The sequence below is a fragment of the Arachis hypogaea genome, chromosome 5 (assembly GCF_003086295.3).
Source record: "Arachis hypogaea cultivar Tifrunner chromosome 5, arahy.Tifrunner.gnm2.J5K5, whole genome shotgun sequence".
In the NCBI taxonomy this organism is placed as follows: Eukaryota; Viridiplantae; Streptophyta; class Magnoliopsida; order Fabales; family Fabaceae; genus Arachis; species Arachis hypogaea.
In genome coordinates, this window is record NC_092040.1 from 25,057,678 (window position 1) to 25,080,024 (window position 22,347).

Genomic DNA, 22,347 nt, shown 5'->3' on the forward strand with positions numbered 1-22,347 from the left:
AAAGCTAATGAGGTATTATTGTTGGTGAATTGTTATGTACCTGGCAAGGATGGTGGTTAATCCCGCTTGTAAAGGTTGTAGCTCATGAGATTATTGATAAATCGTTATGTACCTAGCAAGGATGGTGGTTAATCCTGCTTGTCGAGGTTGAGACTCATGAGATTATTGGTATGTCTCTATGCGCCTGGCAAGGACAGTTAGTTAATCTCGCTTGTCAAGGTTGCAGCACCGGCGTAGGGATGGTTGGTTAATCCCGCCTATGTTCAGATGTGGTGTCTATATCCGGTAAAAGTGTGCTCGAACACTGTATCCTGTAAAAGTATGCTAGGGTACTATATCCCAGGATGTACACACACACACACACACACACACACACACACACACACACACACATGTACGTGACAGAAAGGCGACATCCTGAGGGGATGTGTCGGGTTAACAATTGAACTGACAATTGATATCACATCCAATAAGAAGACATTCATCATGTGCATCTTATCTTTGTTGTTGCGTCTTTATCTTTGCCTGTAATTGCATATGCGGGAGATATGGTGGCATTTCCATCTTGCGCAACTGATCTATATCGTGATGAGATTGCAGAAGTAGATGCTAACATGAATACTCCTATTATGATTCCGATTTCTGGGACGGTTGGAGAACTGAATGCAATGGAAGATGTTCTGGGGGATAATGGTGATATGAAGCTTGACACAATTGCTTATGACAACGATGATGATATAGGGAGGACTATTACTGACGGTGCTGGTGCAACATTAAGCTCGAAAACTTAGTAGTACCTGCCGTACTTTGTGACTTTAGACTTGGATGCGATGAGACTGGAGGGGTTATTAGATGTAGAATTCAGTTTTCGCGCGAGAGATTCATAGGACACTATCAGTTTAGCTGAGTTCCAAGTCGGTCAGCAGTTTCAGAATAAATAAGAAGTCGTCTTTTGTGTGAAGACTTATAGCATCTGTCGTGTGGTTGAGTACAAAGTGATGGAATCGGATCATGACAAATTGACAAGTACTACGACAAGTATAAAGAGTTCGGAAATAGTTGTAGATGTTTGACTTGGATCACTCTACGATGGTGGAATGGTATCTGGGAGGTCAGACGGTATAATGGACCTCAGACATGTTTGGCCACCTCGATATGACTGTTGGGCCACCACCACTCGACAAATGCACTGACTATCGGCTCATTCAACTTAAACCAATGATCGTTGAGCCTCGCAAAATGGTATAAGCCGGCCATCTGCAAGTACAGTATGATCCTATCGTCTAAGGACATACCTTGCTACCTCTTCATGCTAGTGATACATCGTTGTGGCTGCACTAAAATAGAAACAATTCTCTTAGAACCATGACAATTAACAAACTTTACTAAAAATAAACTTTAATACAAATTAAATTGCAATCCTGGACATAGATAACTTAACGTTCAGTAATTTAATTAAACTTTAATGTAGACCAAATTAAAGTAAATTCTAACAATATATAATTAATCTAATATTCAATACGTAAAGTATAAAATTAAATTAAATTAAATTATATTAATTTAAACACTAATATCTAAGGATTAAAATTACATTAATTTTAAATAAACTAAACTGAATCAAATTAACTTTAAACAAATTAAACTAAATTAATTTTAAATAAATCAAAATTAAACTACATTACTGCCGATTCACCTAACGTATAAGAATTTAATTAAATTTTGAAAAATTAAATTAAATTAAATTCCTGCCAAACTTTTACTATCTAATTAATCTAACATTCGAAACCTAAATTAGATTTACCTAAATTCCAAACAAAAAAAATTCTAATCTATTTAATCACTACTCTAACTAAGCATTGTTTATCACATGTATTCACCTCGCATTTGTATTTTTAAAATTCTAACAACCCACTGAATCGATACTCTAATTACCATTTATAGTTTCAAAATCTCAATAGCACATATAATAAAATTCTAAGCGACTTAACATCACAAACTATTATTATTTTTTAAGGATATTAAATTTCATTCACTAACCTCTTCATGGATGGAACCAGCAACATGGGCAATGCCGTCCAAGCACTACCAAGAAAACAGAAGATAGCGGCAGAAAATTAGCAGTTTTTTAACAACCACTACTATCTGGTGGTTTTCCAGAAGTTTCAGTGGTGAACTTTGGAAGAGCAGCTATTTGATTTGGTTTTGCAACGAATTTTAAAGAACTGCCACTAATTTACCTTTTTTTTGGCGATTGAAAATCTCCCCCTTTCCTAAAAACACAACACTCAGCATCTTCAGAAAAGAAAAAAGAAAGAAAGAAACGTAAAGAGAAGAGAGAGAGAAACAGAGGAGAGGGAAGGGAGGAAGGAGCCGGGCCATTGGAAAGCCAGAACCACAAGAGAAATAACCACGAAGAGAGAGGGAGACCGCATCATCTCACCGCGAAGCCAGCGCCATCGTCGTCCTCATCACAAGTCTTGACAGTGGCATCTTGCCACCGCCGCCACCACTAAGCTTGCCGTCGTCGCCACTGAAGCTGGAGAGAGAGAGAGAGAGAGAGAGAGAGAGAGAGAGAGAGAGATATAGATAGATAGAGAGTTTGCGAAGAGAGGGAGAGTGCGCGCTCACGAAGGAGAAGAATGACGGAGAGTGAAGGAAAAGCAGAAGACGATGAGTGCATGGGAGAAGGAGAAGACGATGAATGCAGAAGACGATAGATACAATTCGGATCGTCTTCTATTTTTACAATTTGAATGTAATAGTTTTTTGGCGTAAATTCTCTAGAATCTGGGTTTGGGGGTGGATTGAAATGGTGAAAATGTAATTCGAAACAAGTGGATTCAATTTTTTTTATATATATACATATATATACAATAAATCGAAGCTAATAAATTTAATTTACCACTAGCATTTGTTGCATATGTAAATCGAAGTCACTCAATTCGATTTACTACTAGCTTAAATCGAATCCATTCACTTCGAACTACTATGGTCACGTATTATGGATCTAAATCGATGCAAATGGTTTCGATTTACTATGGGCGGATTTCGAACATTACTAAATCGAAGCTGATAGATTCGATTTACCACTATAATGGCTAAATCGATGTAAATCAATTCGATTTACATATAATTACATATAAAGACATTCATGTAACAATTTTTTATTTAGGGGATTCATGTAAATTTAGTTTTTATTTTATTTTTTTACATGATTTGTCCTATTTATTAATTAATTTTTATGCATTGAATGCTAATAATAAATAAATAAATAAATAAGAAATTATTTTAAGTAACAAATATTATATTTTAAATAAAATATTTTGGGTTTAATTCTTTTAAACAGCAAAATTTATTTTTTTCATATGATATATATTTTTTTCGTGTCTTTCATATGATATATATGATATGATATATATGATAGGGTTTTTTTTTCCTTTGAAAAAAAAAATTAACTAATAATCCGTCTATAGAATAATGAATGAATAAAGATTAAGGGAGGGGAAAAATTTAAAGGAAAAAATATTAGCTAATTGTTAACTTAAAAAGGTTAGTTTCTAAATTTTTATTTGAATTTAAATTATCAGCATCAATATTTTATTTTACTTTTTTTTTAAATACAAAATTCTTAAGCAGACCTTATCGTCTCAAAATATAGCTATATAACAACAATAATATTGAGGAGACTATTGCACTGAAGTCAGCATTAAATTAAAAGTAATAGAAGCGAAATTAATAAAGGAATTAAGGATAATGGTTCAGCTAACATGTGAGAAGATTATTAATGAAAAATTTTACATAGAAAAGCCATATATATAAAAGTTTTCAATACATATTTCATGTTTTTATTAAAAAAATTAAAAATTCTACTAATTTTAATAATTTTTTTCAGGTAGCAATTCTTTAAATAATGACCATGCCTAGCGATTAGCGAAGTGATCATTTGAAAAATAGACTAACTATTCTTTAATTACATGCTAGATTTGATTTCTAGAGTTTGATATTATCCGAATAGATAACGTTACTCTTGTAGTCTTGTATGAAAAATAGACTTCAATAAATAATATTATATTTATTTTATTGCAACTTACATTATTATTGTAGAAAATTTGAAAAAAAAAATAACATTATCTAAATATTATAAATGAGATAATTATTTTAAAATCTTAAACGTACAAACATGATGGGTATTATATATGAAACAATGAGAGTATAAGTTTGTAAATAAAAAATATTGTATGTGAAAACCAAAAATAAGGAATTATATATTGGTATATATTTATATGCGTTTCACGTATTATTTTAGGAGAATAATCAAACATTTCATAGCAAAAGAATAAAATTTTTCATTAGAAAACTCGAACAATTTCTACATATTTGAACTCTTTTCATGTAACAAACTATAATTTGATCTAGTGGGACTTGTTTAAGGTAACTAAGTTGTTTTTTTATAATTTCGCTTATTATTATAACTTACAAGGTTATTAATTTTGGTTTATTGTTTTCTTGTAGTAATACTTTAATATTCTCTCAGAGAATTTCCACATTACAAGGTTTGCATTGGCAGTTTAGAGCAGTCAAACATTTTTGAGAGATATTATTGAACATCCACAACAAAAATACTCTGATCGATTGGATCTTGGATAATATTCTCCAATATTTCAGGGAATACTGCCCATGTAAGACTATTGGGAGACCAGGGCCAAAGAATGGTCCATTCGAGCATCTATCACCGGAGGATCGATTCACACAGGGTGGATCCATTACCTATGTGCCCACGGAAAGAAGATGGTATATGTTAACTTTTTAACAAGGATTAACCACCAAAAACGCTCTCGAATTATATTCAGACGTTGATAAAAATGCATTCGAATTTTATTATTCGCAAAAATATCTTTAAATAATTTTAAAATGTGACAAAAATGTCCAATAGTAAATATATATTTTCAAAAAATGTCTTAAAAATTAAATTTTGATGTAATTTTTTGTAAAAAATAATTAAAAAATAAGATATTATTATTTTTAAAATTTAATTATTTTTTAAAGTATATATTTTTTTGTGATTTTTTAAAAGTATTATTAGTTGTTAATAAAAAAATTACAAAAAACATATATACTTAACGAAAAATCACCAAATTTTAAGGATAATAATATTTCATTTTTTTAATCATTCTTGCAAAAAAATATTTCAAAATTCAATATCTAATGTATTTTTTGAGAAATACATATTTAATGTTAGATAATCTTGCAAAAAAACTAACATTAAATATGTATTTCTCAAAAAAATATGTTAGAGATTGAATTTTGATGCGATTTTTTACAAGTATGATTAAAAAAAGGATATATTATTATTCTTAAAATTTGATGATTTTTTGTTAAATATATATTGTTTTGTGATTTTTTAAAAGTATTATTGGTTGTTAACAAAAAAATTATAAAAAATATATATTTAACGAAAAATCACCAAATTTCAAGTATAATAATATCTTATTTTTATAATCATGCTTACAAAAAATTGTATCAAAATTCAATCTCTAAGCTATTTTTTGAAAATATATATTTACTCTTAGGTATTTTTGTTGTGTTTTTAAATGATTTGAAGGCATTTTTGTCGATAGTAAAATTCAAGTGTATTTTTATCAGCGTTTAAATAATTCGGAGGTATTTTTGGTGGTTAATCCTTTTAATAATAGAACATAATTTCACTTATATAATATTAGGGTTAAGTACGATTTTGGTCCTTAACGTATAGGTCGAAAAAAATTTTTTGTCCCCAACTTTTTTTCCATACAAAATCATCCCTAAGGTTCGAGTTGATTTTAAAATCGTCCTTCAAACAATTATACCCTTCTCCTTCACAAAAATATTCAGCAACAACAATGCATCAGAAGCAAAAATAATGAAGCCATCTCTTCCTTTTTTTCTTCTTCAGCAATAACAATAAGCAAAAACATCTTTTCTTTCTTTTTTTTCTTCTTCAACAACAAAAATAAAGAAAAAACAAAAGCAGAATTGGAAATAGAAGAAACACCAGTATAAGCAGAATTGAAAATAAAAGCAGAAGTATCAAAACAGAAGTAGATAGAAGCAGAAGAAATAAAAGTAGAAGAACAATGGATTAACAAAATAAGAAACGGACTCAATAATAGAATCAGAAGCATCCATGCTTCCTTTTCTTCTTCTTCATCACAGTGCTAGCAATAAGAACAATAAAATCAGAAGCACAACCAATGTAATAAACAAAAAAAAAATAGAATCAGAAATACAAAGTTCAGAGAATTGATTTTATCTTCTCAGATATACAAAGCTTAGATAAATGTGGAACTGTGCATTGCAGCAGATCAAAGAAATCAGAACACAAAGATATCAAAAATAAAATTAGATGCAGAAGAAATAATAAACAATAAAATCAGAATCAGAAGCAGAAGTAGAACGAATCATAATGAGAATCAGAACCCTAGGCAGGACCAGCGGCAAGGACCAGTAATAGCGTCGAGCACCAGAAGCATCGGCGGCAGTGGTGGAGTGCGACGGCGACGAGGCACCCCTCTTCCTCTCTCTAGTCATGCGTTTTCTCTTTCCCTCTTCACGAGCTCTTTGACGACGGCAAGGCATGGCGAAGAGCAGCGGCGAACGGCGACAAGTAGCAGTGACCAACGAGAGGAGGATGAGCAGAATGACGTAACTCCCCTTCTCCCCACCTTCCCTTCCCCTTTCTTCTCCCCCCCCGCCGCGCGCGCGCATTATTCCCTTCCCTTTCTCATCCATTTTCTTTTTTTTTCTTTTTTTATTTTATAATTTTTTTGTTTGGAATATATTAGTAATAAAACTTAAAATTTTGTTAAAAATGACGATTTTAAAATTAAGTTAAACCTTAGGGACGATTTTATATGCAAAAAAAAGATTGGGAATAAAAATATTTTTTGGCCTATACCTTAGAGACCAAAATCGTACTTAACTCTATAATATTACATTAATAAACTATTTCTTTTGATAGGAAACTGAATTGGACTCACACCAAGAAATCCAAACTGTTCGAAATAGGTCGAGAAGTGCTAAGAGGAGGCCACTGTAAGCCTTTAGTTTAACGACTAACACTTAACAATCGTTTATCAATAAAAGTACAAGCCTTTAGCTTAATGACAAACACCTAACAATCATTTTTTTTTCAAAGTCTCTTTGAGGACACTACAAGAAAAATGTTGTGTACAGTTGAATTTTTTGTCAAAAAAACGAAAAAAAAAACAAATGGTACTGAAATTACCGTCAGAATGAATCAAATGGTATAAACTTTGCTGGTAAATATTTACCGTCGAAATTTTTTGTCCTGCGACGGATTACAAGCTCAGAGAACCAATTGATTGCTGACAGATTTTTTCAACGGTATTGTTAGCGCTAAGAAATGTTGTTCCCGCACTATTACCGTCGGATTATTCCCACAGTAAATCTGACGATAATATCATTTTTAAAAAATGAAATAAATGGTCGATTTTATTTTTAATTTAAATTTATTTTTTATACAATTAATGATCAATTTGTAAATAATGAAAACCTATTATTTAAAATAAATAATACAATGTTCAAATAAATTAAAAATCGAGTACATCAAATAAATACAATAAGACAATAAAACAAAACACTAATAACTACAAATTCAAGTAGTCCTCGTCGTCGGTCCTGTCGCCTTGAGGAGGCAGCACAAAAGGCAGTGATGTTTGTGTGCCACCAGCAAGACCGCTGCCACCAACAGGGATCATGCCAGCGGCGTGCATCTGAAGCTGGTATACCTCCATCTGAGCTTCCATATGCTGAAGCTGCTCCATCTGCTCCCCTCACTCCAACTTGAGGTCATTCGTATCCATCACGTGTGTAAGGATCTCCTGATACCTCTCCTGATAATCCTTCAGCTCTTGAACCTATTGGTGAAGGCTGCGTTGGAGCTCCTACACCTGCAACCTCAAATCCAAGCTTTTCTCGAGCTCGACGGCTCGACTGGTGGCAGAGCCTGACGACGGCCCCATTGTGGAGGTGCAAAGGCTGCTAGTGAATAATGACCCTAACCCGTATATGCGGTTCTTGTACGGCGCTGAGGCACTCTCGAGCCAAACAATATGAGGATCGACGATTGAAGCTGCAAAGCTATCGACGACGTCCTTTCCACTTTGCTGAGACTGTTGAGTCGTGGCCTCTAGTCTCTATGTGTGGGACTCCTGTGTAACACAAGTTATTATGATTAGTACGACAAATATACAGTTAATCTCTAATAATTTTATACCACAACATCAGATGTATGTTTACTCACATAATGGTTCTGAGACTGCTGATAAGCAAATCTCGCTTTATTCTTTTTCAGTGTGTGGGTGTAGTTGAACGTGTCCTCCAATGTCTCCACACGATCTAACGAATTTGACTACGTATATTTCATTGAAATAATATGATTAGGATGCCTAGTAATGATATGCAAAAGAATATAACTAAGTTATTAACAAAATTAAAGCCATTACATACAGTGGTGGAGCTTAGTTCAGACAAGGGGGGGCCATGGCCCCCCCAAACTTTTTATAAAAAAATTAGTAATACTTTTTTAAAAGATAAAAAATAGTTCAATTGGTTTACATACTTTACTATGACTTAAAGTACCCAATAAGTTCAATAAGCAACACTTTCTCTACCTTTAAGTTCAAATATAAAAAAATAGATATTTTTATTTATTTAATTTAATATTATTTTATATTTTACTATTTATTTAATTAAATTTTTTATATGATAAAAAATAATAGAATATTCAATAAGTATTAATATTATTGTATTTGTATAAATTGATAAAAAAATTCAATAAATATTATAAATTTTAATATTTGTCCTTCTAACTTCTTCTTTATATATTCTATAGGATATATATTCCAAATTTTTATATAAAATAATAATAAAAAATAAAAAATTGATACATTTTTTAAGAAGAAGGCTAATATTTAAAAAGGAGAACATATAACTTTTACAATATCAACATCTGTAGATAGTTCTTCTACTTTAATGAATCACGAAGAAAGTGAGATACAACTTTCAAAAGTTCAAAAGTTACATCTGATGAGTTTGACTTTAATTTTTTGGAACGAGACCTTGAAAATGGCTTTAAATCTGGCAATATCATCCAAATTAGAGAGATGAAATTAGACGAGTTTATCTTAAATGGGGTTCATATCAAACGCTTTTTGACAATTATTTTCTATCATGGCCCCCCCAAAAATTTGTTTCAAGTTCCGCTACTGATTACATACCAGCCTGGCATTAGTCTCGTGAAGGTCACTGAGCCGTCGGATACTTGGACGACCTGGCCGATAACTTTTTAGTTCTGTTGGTGAGATGCTGATGCCTGAACCCATCATCGGTTTTTCAATGAACTAACAAAGCCTTCTTTATTTCTGGTCAGAGCCAGGTCGTCAGGTGGTCCCACCCCTTAGAACATCCTCCAGCATCTGCTGGAGCTGCCAACCCATTCTATGGTCGAATATCTTCTTGATGGTAATATTGTGCTCAGCGTCCCATATAAAGTGCAGCTGCAACAAAGAAACTTTAGAATTAGTTAACTGAAATAGAAGATATAAACTAGATAAAAAGGTTTGAAACTAAAAAAAAGTAATTACCACCTATATCTAAAACCATTGCTTTCTAGTCTCAGCGGGGATTTTGTTGTAGCTAGCCTAGGGATGGTCGTACATCAAGTTGATGACATTGATCATCTCTTGAATATACGCATTGTTGCTCGGCGCAAACCTAACAATAACCCACAAACAAAATAATATGGCAATAACCATAATCAGTAAACAGGAAACACTAACCTGATAACCAAACCTAAGTCTACTAAACAAGAAACAATAACTAGGCACTTGCAGCAATAACCATAATCACTAAATAGAAAACACTAACCAGGCAACCAAACCTAGATCCACTAAACAAGAAAAAAAATAGGCACTTACAACAATAACCATAATCAGTAAACAGAAAACACTAACCAGGCAACCAAAGCTAAATTCACTAAACAAGAAACAATAACTAAGCACTTGCTCAATAACCATAATCAATAAACAGGAAACACTAACTAGAAAATCAAACCTAAATCCACTAAACAAAAAATAATAACCAGACACTTGCAGCAATAACCATAATCAGTAAATAAGAAACCCTAACCAGACAACCAAATCTAAATCTACTAAACAAGAAACAATAACCAGAAACTTTTAGAAATAAGCATAATTAATAAACAGGAAACACATTCAGTCATTCAAACCTAGATCTCCTAAACTAGAATCAATTTGAAGGCACTTTCAGCAAAAACAATAAATAGGGAATATGTAAGACTCAAAGTGATTCTTTTCTCGTGTCGTCATTAGGCCAAATGGTCAACCGTACGATGGGAGGTAGTGGAGGGGCATCAGCTGCCTCACTTATGTCAGAGGACTTTGGGGCCGCAGCATCCGTTGCTGGAAGCTACGTCGCCATGGCAGCGGTTGCTGCGCAATAGGAGGCGGTGGCATCACCGTAGACGAAGGCTTATAGTTGGAGTTAGGGACCATGATGAACGGCTGGTCCACTAAATCTGCAACTTGTGACACTACTGGGGTTGTTGGAGTAGAGTGAGAGGATCCAAAATTTTCGGAGGTACTAGAAGAAACGCTCTTTCTACCACGACCACGATCACGACGATGTCCACAACCAGTAGCCTAATCCGTAGCACCTCTACCTGTCGTCATGTCTGCAAATAACATACCAACTAATAGAAATTCAGAACAACAAATCAACAATAAATTATAATAATACCAATGTAATTCTTATAACTAATATCACAACATTAAGTTCAACATTTGATGATATAAACAACAAGTGTTTTAGAATAGAACCATTTCGACCATAATGTACATTATTGGATCTAAATCAGATACTAAGTGTGGAAAACACTTCAATCAAGCAACTTGGCATTTACACACAACATACATACACAAAACTAAATTAGCAAATAATTTTCAACACATTACAATCCTTTATCAGAAAGAGATTTAATTAACTATGCCAAGCAAAAATCAAACATCCTAAATCACATGGTAGGTATAACATGCAATTTAAAACAAACAATAGACATAGAGGTATATAAACTCACACTTGGCATACACATACATCAAAGATGCAAAATCAACACAACTAAGTAACAATTGATAGTTCAAATTCAAGTCAATGTTATTCGACCAAATGTCAGTAATTGTTCAACAAAAGAAATAGTCTTTTAACATCAATTCACACAAATTCAGCATATTCAACACAAATCAGCAGCATTATCCATCGATTCATTCAATTTTTAACACTTTCAACAATATAACACAATCTAATAATCCTAAAATTAACCTATCTTAACCATCTAAAATTCACTAAAATAAAAAAATTAACTCTAACAAAATTAACTGACTAAAATTAGAATAATAAAACAACCTAACCAAAATAAAATTTGAAAAAAAAAAGAAAAATAGAGTTTAAAAAAATATGGAATGGGCAGAACAAAGAGAACAGAGAAGAAGTAGAGATGTAGCAACACTATGATGTTGCCAGAGCTAAAGGTGGCGAAAGAGTGGTTGTGAAGGCTGGGTAGCAACGTCGCGATGATGGTGGGGGTGATGGTGGTAAGATGGTGCGAGGAGAAAGGAGAAAAGGGAAAAAAGGAGAAGAAGGAAGGGGTTGGTGGTGGGTTGACGGCGACAGAGAGGGGGCTGTGATAGTGGTGGTCTCGGCGGTGGCACATGGTGATGATGGAGAGAGTGGAAGAAGTGAGACAGAGAGAGCTGCAGACCTGCAACCAACAAGAGCGGCAGCAGTGGGAGCAGCGACATTAGAGATGTGAGTAGGGTTGGAAGTTATTCAAGCCAGCTCATGAGACAGCTCGAGCTCAATTCGTTAATAGTTCGACAAACAGAATTCATGAGCTAGCAAGCCAAGCATGGACTTGAAATTGAACTCATAAATTAAATAAGTTGAGTTGAGCTTATCCTATATTTATTTAGTCTATACTTAATAAAAAAATTATAATTGATAGATAGGCAATATATAAGATTGATTTTTTTAAATATTTTTTAATATATATAAGTTATAATTTATTGATATAGAATTATAGATTATGTTTCTATTATTTGAGTCAACTCGTGAGCTTTCGATAAGCTGAACTTGAATTTAAAAAATAAGCTCAATTGTTAATTAATCAAGCCGTGAGTCAAGCTCAATTTTCGTGATAACTCAGTTCAGTTCACTTTCAGCCTTAAATGTGAGGGAAAAATTGCCTACATTACCACCCAGTTTGACAAGATTGCTACTGTTGGTAATATTATTTTGCAAAAAAAAAAGTAGTTTTCAATTTTATCAACGTCTTTAGTGTCGATAAATGTGCAATTCATTTTTTAATAAAAGGTATTTTAATTTTACTGAGAGTTGTTGTTGCAGTAAATAAATTTATGTTTTGGCAACACTAATATCACCTACAACATAGTCGTCGCTATTTTTATTTTAATTTTACCGACCATTAAGTTATTAGTTAAAAGGGATCAATTGTTTTCAACAAGCTATTTGTCCACGTAATTTTACTGACGGTTTAGCTATCGGTAAAATAAATTACCAACACTAAAGCTATTGATAATATCCAAACGTGTTGTAGAGTTTTAGTATATAGTTTGCCTAATGTATAGACGAAATGACGAATTGCGTCCCAAACATGTGGTTCGCCTATTGTTTAAGCAAACTGCAACCTAGCAAAAAAAAATATATTTTAATTTATTTCAATTACTAGTAAAATTTGTTTATTTTTTTAATTCTTTCTAATTATAAAAAAATTAATTTTTTAGGTGGAGACCATGCTGGGACGACTTTGCCTAATGTTTAGGCAAATTGCATCTTAATTTGCTTAGTGTCTAGGCAAATTATATCCCAGCCCAAAAAAAAAATTGTGTATTTAAAGATATTTTTATTTGTTTTGGAAAATAAAGTTATTATAATTTATTTCAAAAAAAAAATTCACTGTACTCACCACTATCATACCTAACACCTCAAAAATCCATTGAAGACCACCATTTTCCTTCGACTCAAATCAATACGTCTCTAAGGAAAGTTATTTCCCCATTTATCCCTAATGGATATCTCTCAAGTTCCGAAGAAGATCCTTCATAGGTTTTCTCTTCCAGAACCAACTCAAAGACCTAATCTTTCCTAGAGAGTCAAAATAATTCCGCTTCTACAAAGTGTTATGTTTTATATAAATAACTTTATTTATATTGTTGTATATATATATGTGTGCTACATGTGACCATGTTTGATGCATAATATTATCGATGTTCTTCCCTCAAGTGTGTTTATGCTTATATTATGTTGCTTATTAAATCGTTGTTTTCTTGATGATACCATACTCAATTTAAGCGAAAATTTAAATCATTACCTTATCTAGCTAGACTTTGTATGTACTTAAGAACGGTATTGAAATAATAAAAATGTCATATCTCACACATACAATCAAACAATCGAAGTTATAGTAATTGAATTGAGCTTCAACAATTAAATTAGTATTCAATAATAAAGAATATGAATAAAATAATAAATTTAATATTTTACATGTTTTATTATTTTTCTCTAACTTATTTAGTATAGTATATGATTTATATTATGAATAATAAGATAATTAAGCCTCTGAAATTTTTACCAAGTCAATAGACTTAATTAATTGAAAAATAGCAAATAGACCTAACATGTCCAATATTAAGCATCCTCATGGATTTATCAATTGTCGTATTAATATTTTTAACCCTAGTAGTTCTTATAAAAGTCCTTTAAAATTTTAATTGTCCTGGCCGTAATATATAATTTAAGAATTTCTCGTCAAAATTTGGATTCAAATATCTTGTATCCGAAATATGGGACTAATTTTAAAAAAAAAAATAAAAAAAATTACGTGTAATTTATTATAATAGTTAATTGGTGTATTTTTTATATAAATTTTATTTTTTTAATTTAAATAACAAATCAAATTTTTTAATTTAAAAAATAATAAAATTTATAGAAAAATTTAAGAGTCAAATTTTATAAGGCACAAATTAAAAAGTCTGAGTTGTGTTAAAATATGTTTTTTACCATAAAATAAATGGAAGGATTCAATTTACAAATTTAAAGAACTTGATCCTCAAATTTATGATCTTCACATAAAAAAAAAAAAATAAAAAAAAAAAAACTATGCTAAGTGTCAACCATATTAAAAAAATACCACAAGAAATACGACTCCAAAATTTAAAAAGCGGAAATATGGATATCGCACTTCTTTTAGCAAAGTCGCATCATTATTGCATTCTCACTATTCCCCAAGCAGCACTTAAATGAGTGTACTCCAAAATCAGTGCATTGATGGGTTTGACTCAATGCAACCACGTATTTCTTTCTCGTGCTTTGAGCAAAGCTGGAAATTTCTGACGGAATTAAGGATCAAAATTTTGTCTTCTTAGCAAGGTAAAAGAATCGAAAAAAGTTACTGTTAGATTTCCCTTCTTAACGCTGAAATTATTGCATGTGTTGCTTTTGCATTTGCAAAACTATTTTTATATAGCTCAATATTATATGATGACACTCGTGCAATATTTTAGATTCAACATTTCTAACTTCTATCATAGACCATCTACCATAACTTGTGAAACGTTTCAGATTATGAGATTATAGTTTTAAATTCATAATAATTGATATAAAAAAGAGCTGAAATTATTTTATTTATGGAGGTAGTGGTGGTGAATTGGCCGGATATTGGCCAAGGAGGGGAATTACCGGTGGGTGGAGCTCACCATCAACACGCCGGGGGCGTGGTGGCTGAGCAGGAGAGCCATGTGGCAGCACGCCGGGGGCGTGATGGCTGAGATGGAACACCAGGTGGCAGCACGCCGGGAGCGTGGGCGCTGAGGTGGCAGCACGCCGGGGGCGTGGTGAGTCACCACGCAAGGGGCGTGGTACGTCGAGGTCCGTGAGGCTTGGCAGAGTTGCGCGGAGTCCCAATGCACCTGCTGCACCACGCAGGGGGCGTGTTGCAATCCTGCCTGCATGCAGGAGACAGCCCCCCACCCCAGGAACCAGCGCCGGTGATGCTCCATGTATATATGCATGCGTTGGTGAGTCTTCTTCTCCTCCCATTCATGCTGTTTGACCTGAAGCAAAAAATAATTGGGAGAAGGAGAGAAGGAAGTGGGTCAGTCTGTAGGTAGTATTAGTGAGGAGAGTATAGTGAGTAGTAGTGAATAGTGGTGAGTTAAGTTTATACGTGGAAAGAAAAAGAATATTAGTTAGAGGATTAAAAAAAATGGTACGTAATTATCTGGCGCCTGAAGAACATATTATCAACTATTTGAATCATCCTATTTATGTAAGTAAACAAATTTTTTTTTTGCTGTATTTAAATTATTTTATTTTTTATAAATTTTTTTTATGCATGTATATTTTGGTGTTGAGAATATTATTCTGTGTATTTTATAAATATTTTAAGAATATAACAATAACTTTTGTAAAATAAATGTTAATAATAATAATAATAATAATAATAATAATAATAATAATAATAATATGTATAATTTGTACTAATTTTTGTTATTAAGAATATGTTGAAGAATAAAAAACATATTCTGATGTTGTAATAATTTACGCAACGTGAGTAAGTAAATATTATAAGAAATTAAATATGTAAAATTTATAAAAAAATAATAGTATATTATATTATATTATACTATATCGTTATTAAAAATTGAAAAAATAAATAAATTGATACATAAAGATTACTAAATAATACGTGATAGGTTGAATTATTATTTAATTACTAAATAATAAGTAAATGTTTATTATAATATTTATAAGGATTATTATTTAATTAATGTAACATATATTTTTGTTGATGCAGCTTAACAGAAATTTGTTAGTGCGTAAACTGGATCCACCACAGACGTGGAATTCAATAGTGGAGAACCACTTACGCGCCACGGGACTCTACCACGTCTCCAGAATTGGAGTCATAAGAGGATTTCACCTCATGTTAGCTGCTCTGGTTGAAAGGTGGAGGCCTGAGACCCACAGCTTTGTATTGCCGATCGGTGAGGTTACAGTGACATTAGAGGATGTCGCTCATATATTTGTCCTACCCATTGATGGAGAGCCTGTCAGTGGATGGACAGATAGTAGTAGCGAGTTCGTTCAAAGTCAGGGCATAGCGATATTCGGTCGTGAGCCATCAGTCAGTCATAATGCGAAGTCCTATATAAAGTTGGGTTGGGTTCGACGTATTAGAGACGCAGAGCCGTTGGATACTGAGGAGTCCATCAGGAGATACGTCAGATGTCATATCTTCTGTTTGTTAGGGTCGACCCTATTCACGGACAAGTCGACCGCATATGCCCATGCGAAATATCTACCATTGCTTCGCGATTTCGAGCAGATCCATACTTATAGTTGGGGGTCAGCTTGTCTCGCTCATCTTTACAGAGCACTATGCCGTGCATCACGATATGATACAAAGGAGATGGATGGCCCTTTGAATCTGTTGTTTGTTTGGGCATGGGAGCGAATGCCGTGTCTTGCTCCCGTACCGAGACAAACCCTTCCACCTGCCGAGATACCAGTTGGCAGGAGGTAATAAGTCTTATTTCAGTCGTGTGTTATATTCATGATGCATGTTTGACTTATGGTGTTTTATTTAAATTTTTTCAATTAATCATGTGTCAGGTGGAGTCATTCGGAACGGACCACAGCGTGGTTATCCAAGACCGTAGAGACATTCAGGCATGACATAGACTACATGCAAGAGGTAAATAGTTATATTTTAGCTGTTTCGCTTTTCAATCCATTATTGTTAGGGTTCTAATATGCCAATAATACTGTGGCAGTTTGAGTGGCGGCCGTATCACGGATTGATCGTTCCGGACGAGTTATATCCCCATCTTAAGGTGTGTGACATCGTTGCTCCGTTGTTGTCATTCGAGTGTGTCGAGTGGCACCCTGCGGACCGAGTGATGCGTCAGTATGGATATGCACAACCTCCTCCGCGGGCAGCAAGGGATATTCCAGTTGATCAACATTGCATCGTTCTACGTGGAGTGCAGCAACATGACTTGACAGTTTTGCATGGGGCCATGGATAGAGGAGTGGGCCAACAGGCGACACAGTCGATTGCGGGATCGGCACCCCCTTCCGACCTGGGATTTTTTCCCGACGGTAGAGTATCGGGATTGGTACGTACGCTCCTATGGACATCTGCTGAGATTGACGGCCTACGTTCCTCATCATCCATAACCACCTGCCCTACAGCCACCTCCCCCACAGCCATCTGCCCCACAGCATGCAGTGTTTGAGCCGATTCCTTATTATATACCACAGCCACCGGCCTACAGTCATGGTAGCCATCACTCTCAGGGCAGTCACCACTCTCAGCACAGCCACCACGCTCAGAGCAGCCACCATTCTCAGCACTCTCAGCACAGCCCCCATGCTCAGAGCAGCCACCATTCTCAGCACAGTGACCACGGTCAGTCCGGCCAGCATCATGATCCCATACTTACCATTCCTTCTGGTACAGATTGGTTTGACTTCTCCAGCGGCGGAGATGCTGGTTTGGTGGCTGGTCAGATTTTAGTGGTATCCCTTCACTGTCGGTGTCAGCTGATCCACGTAGGGCATCAGTAGATATGGCTCATGGTTTGCAGGGTCGTACTTCCGAGCGCACGTCAGCGAGTGCGTCATGTGATAGTGGTTTTATGCAGCGTCAGCAGGCATACACAGTTGTTGACACGTTCAATCCCGGATCATCCGCTCCAGCAGATGTAGGCGGGTCGGCCGCTCCGACAGATGCAGGTGGGTCCGCCACTCCCACAGAGGCAGGTGGTTCGGGAGCTCCGGGGTGGATAACTCAGTTCGAGGTCACCCATATGACCTACGGACAGAGCGAAATCCACCTGATAGGTATACTCCATCGCGGTTCAGTCTGGGCATTATGGGTAAGGGACTGAGGTACTTTGGTGGAAAGAAGTGAGCTTCGGTTTAGGTTATTTAGAGTTTATTTTCAGAGTTAGGTTAATGTAATTCGTGTTTAATGTTCTGGTATGTTAACTTATGTAACCTGTAGTTCCCTTTTTTGTATATTAACTTAAGGAAATCAGTTAATGACAATATTAAGCAGACATTAAGATATCAATGGATAGACTTCATTTGAAAAATACAAACACGTCTGATTTCAAAAGCATCAACTGACGAAATGCAAAATAAAAAGTACAAACATGACCATACTAAACTATGAACCAGCACCACTCGGTCCAGCACGCTGCGGACACCTACTCCGACTATGACCCTGAGCACCACAGAGACGGCATATCCGAGGACCACGCATGTCACGTGAGTCCATTTCGTTCAGGTATCGGGTCAGTTTGGGCCTGCCTTTAGACGTTCGCCTCAGTGCGGGATTAGCGACCAATGTGGGTCCCTCATAAGCAGGCCATGTCTCGGGATCTCCTAATGGTGTGAACTCAAACCTATATACCTTACGAACTTCCGTCATCTTGTACACCTCATGCACATACAACTGCCAATCGAGCCGCTGGTTAGCACAGCAAGCAATAACATGGCGACATGGTATTCGTTCAACCTGAAAGTGCCCACAGTCACACGTTCGTCGCGCTAGATCAACAACTAACACCTTTCCAGTAGTCATTTCGCGCACCTCAAACACCTCATTTCGTCTATCAAAGCGGTGCACAACTATATTCCCAGCCTGTTGCATACTTGCTTCTATCCGCTGTTGCGCAAATGCGGAGTACGTAAATCCAGCACGCTTGCGTTCGTGAGTCTCGGCACTCTTCCATGTAAAGAGTTCATTTAACCTATAATATGTTGCTCGGACCAGCGCCAACACAGGTAGATTACGGGCACCCTTCAACACTGAGTTAATACACTCGACAAGGTTCGTTGTCATATGGCCCCATCGATGTCCCTCGTCGAATGCCAATACCCAATGTCTGAGTCCGATGGCATCGCACCACCTGGCATATGCCTCGCCTCGTTCTTCCAACCTCTTATAGTTGATATTGTACTCCTCCACCGTTCTTGAATACCCTATATTGACAACAAGCTTCTGCAAGTGAGGGACTTTGAATGCCCTTAAGAAGTTACTGCTGATGTGTCTTATACAAAACATCCACCATGCTCTTGGAGGTCTGAGATCATATCCACACTGTCTTTTCTAACAACATACGTTCGCAGATTCCTGAGGAAGAAGTGCCACGCATCAGCTGTCTCACCTTCCACCAAGGCAAAGGCAATAGACACAATATTCTAGTTCCCATCTTGTGCAACAGCGACTAGAAGTGTACCTTTGTATTTTCCGTATAGGTGTGTGCCATCAACCTGAACCAAGGGCTTGCAATGCCTGAATGCCCTAATGCATGGATTGAAACTCCAAAATACACGATGAAGTATTTTTACACTTTGTGCCTCCTCATTCCCATTGTAGAATGGTCGTGTTTCTATTTGGACAAATGAACCAGGAATCTTCTGCACCATGACCGAGAGCCACCACGGCAATGCTTGGTAAGATTCCTCCCAATCACCGAAAACGTTGGCAACGGACTTCTGCTTTTCCAACCAAGCCTTTTGATAACTGACGGTATAGTTGAACCTTGACTGGACTTCCGCAATTATAGATTTCACCTTGATGGACGGGTCCGTCTCGACCAACGGCCTTATAGCCTCAGCAACTGTATCTGAGTCCAACTTGGAATGATCTTGTGAAATCGTTCCGATGGTGCACGTGTGCCTACCGTTGTATCTGTGTATCTCCCAACAATTTTTTCTCCGTATCAAGCTGGCTCGGATAAGCCAGTCACATCCACGCCCGTACATCTTGCATTTTGCATAGAATGTCTGTGACTCAGACTCATACACATCATAGTTAACTCCTCTAGATATAGTGAAACTTCTAATTGCTGCAACGACCGACTTTCTAGAACTGTATTCCATTCCAATTCGGAACTCTCCGTCCTCAGGATCAGCAATACCTATAGAAAGCCGAAATCATTGTTTATTGCACAGTCCAAGGTATAAAGTAACAAAAACTTCTTATTTAGTCAACACGTACCTCTGTTTGCATATTCCGGAAACTCGGGGGCATGCATGGCATCGAGATCCAACTCACACATAAAAGGTGGAACGCCCATCGGTTGACTGCTCGAGGGATGAACCACTACATTCTCCACTGCTGCCTCAACTCCCACATCGCCATCCTTATCTTCGTCGCCGGCTTCATAAGTGGCTTCGAAGTCCTCTTCGCTGTCACTATTCATTTCTTCGTACACTGCAGCTATATCATCATTTACATCTATATCATTTTGGACCGCTACTGCCTCTACAGCTTCAAACTCAACGTACAACTCAATCTGTGGGTGTCTCATATAAGTCTGCCGATGAATTTGAAACATATTCTGCATACTCACTTCATCCGTGATCGGAATGGAATCAAACTGTATTAGACCACCAAAAACCACAACCGGATTCCGGTACAGAATTCTGCTCACTCTCATTAACGTACCATTCTCCATGCTTTGACATAGGCCATTCTGCAGCTCCATTAACGTCATCGTGCATGGAACCACAAACGAAAATGGATTTTGTGACACAAACCTCACTCCCTCATGAGTATTACGTATTATCTCACCATCACGATACACCACCAAATTTGCGGTGTCCTCCATTACACCCAGAAGAGCATCAAAGATTCCTCACAACACACTCAAATCTCACTCACTCGGTATGGAAAACACTATCAAGCTCTACCTTATATAGAGCAGTGCACCTAACACGCCCCCACGTGGTGCACAGTTGGACCAATCATCCTTCGCCACGTCAGCACGCCCCCCCACGTGGTGCAGCTGCTGGCCAACCACGTTCCGCCACGTCAGCACGCCCCCTGCGTGCTGACTAAGCACGCCCCCTGCGTGCTGCCTAGGTGGCTCAACCACAGCATGCCACCTAGCTTCCACGCCCCCCACGTGTTGTATGCACCACGCCCCTTACGTGTTGTGCATTTCATCTAACACGTCCATCTCTGTGTAATACACCCAGTTGCTCCATTTTCTCCCAATTCACCAAAATGTTTTCCATATTTAAATTAATGAGCCAAAAAAGAGACCAACTCCTTTTTCTTTTTTATTAAAAGTTGCATTGTAAACAGTTGTAACTTGGGTAGCTAGATCCTAAACTACTCATTTGAAAATGTGTATAATGAACATTGAAAGCACTTACTTGAAGCCTTAGATAGTGTGAAATACACGTGCCACGAAAAGGTTAATACCTTTTTCTATTTTGTTTTTTTGACATAGAAAAGCTTAAAGTTTTGGAAAAAAAATCAAGTAAAAAAAAGTGATAAAATAATAAAATTAAGTTTAATCACTATTAAATTTATAATTTTTATCATGTATGAATTTTAATATCTTAATTTACAAAAAATTAGACTTCTACTCTCTCACTTCATTAATAATATTGAGTATCTTCTTAATATTAATACACATTTCAATTAATGTGAATACTGATGTGATAATGATACTTTATCACACCTTACGTGGATGTCCATTTTTCATAAAAAATAGTTTTTTAAAAATGACTACATTTAATATGAAGTTAAAAAAGCTACGTCATATACGTATATGCTTTAAACCTCTGATTATTATATACAGCAATAAAGCATTCCTTTCTCCTCTTTTTATTATAATACTCTTCTTATACACTACTAACACTTCTCTCTCCTTTAATATAGATACATCAATTATTCCTATTATAGTGAGATTATTATTGGCTAATATTAATACTTGTGTTTTCTACTTCCACTTTTATTTTATATTTATTATATCTTCTTTATTTATTTTACAACACGTTATCAGCACGAGACTCTGATCAAATTTTTAGGAAGACTCAGGTAACAAATTTTCATTATGTCGAAACTCTCTCATCTTGAATTAAATACTCTTGATATATCTGGAAACAATTATTTATCATGGATATTAGATGTTGAAATCCATCTTGATTCAATTGATCTTGGAGATACCATTAAAGCTGAAAATAATGCATCCCAAAAGGATAAAGCCAACGCCATGATTTTTCTTCGTCGTCATCTTGACAAAGGATTGAAAAATGAATATCTCATATTAAAAGATCCTACAGATCTTTGGAAAGACGTTGAAAAAATGTATAATCATCAAAAGACGGTGATACTTCCTCAAGCCCAATATGAATGGACACACTTGCGTCTACAGGATTTTAAAC

At 35.5% G+C, this 22,347-nt stretch overlaps 2 protein-coding genes across 2 annotated transcripts; both read right to left on the minus strand.

Moving 5' to 3' along the window:
* Nucleotides 1-18,328: 18,328 nt before the first annotated feature.
* LOC114927752 (uncharacterized) lies at nucleotides 18,329-19,228 on the minus strand. Its single transcript, XM_029298688.1, has one exon. It carries the CDS (start codon nucleotides 19,226-19,228, stop codon nucleotides 18,329-18,331), a length of 900 nt encoding a protein of 299 aa, XP_029154521.1.
* Nucleotides 19,229-19,365: 137 nt separating this feature from the next.
* LOC112803336 (uncharacterized) lies at nucleotides 19,366-20,780 on the minus strand. Its single transcript, XM_025846835.1, has 2 exons — nucleotides 20,168-20,780; nucleotides 19,366-20,087 (listed from the first exon to the last, which is right to left on the minus strand). The coding sequence occupies exons 1-2, from the start codon at nucleotides 20,778-20,780 to the stop codon at nucleotides 19,366-19,368; spliced, it is 1,335 nt and encodes a 444-aa protein (XP_025702620.1).
* Between the last annotated feature and the right edge of the window lie 1,567 nt (nucleotides 20,781-22,347).

What these genes read in the sequence shown, in the direction of transcription:
- LOC114927752 (XM_029298688.1), bottom strand. Translation starts at nt 19,228, where the DNA reads ATGTTTTGTATAAGACACATCAGCAGTAACTTCTTAAGGGCATTCAAA.
- LOC112803336 (XM_025846835.1), bottom strand. Translation starts at nt 20,780, where the DNA reads ATGGAGGACACCGCAAATTTGGTGGTGTATCGTGATGGTGAGATAATA. An exon ending in TCCGGAATATGCAAACAGAG is followed by an intron (nt 20,088 to 20,167) that starts GTACGTGTTGAC and finishes GGCTTTCTATAG; the next exon opens with GTATTGCTGATCCTGAGGAC.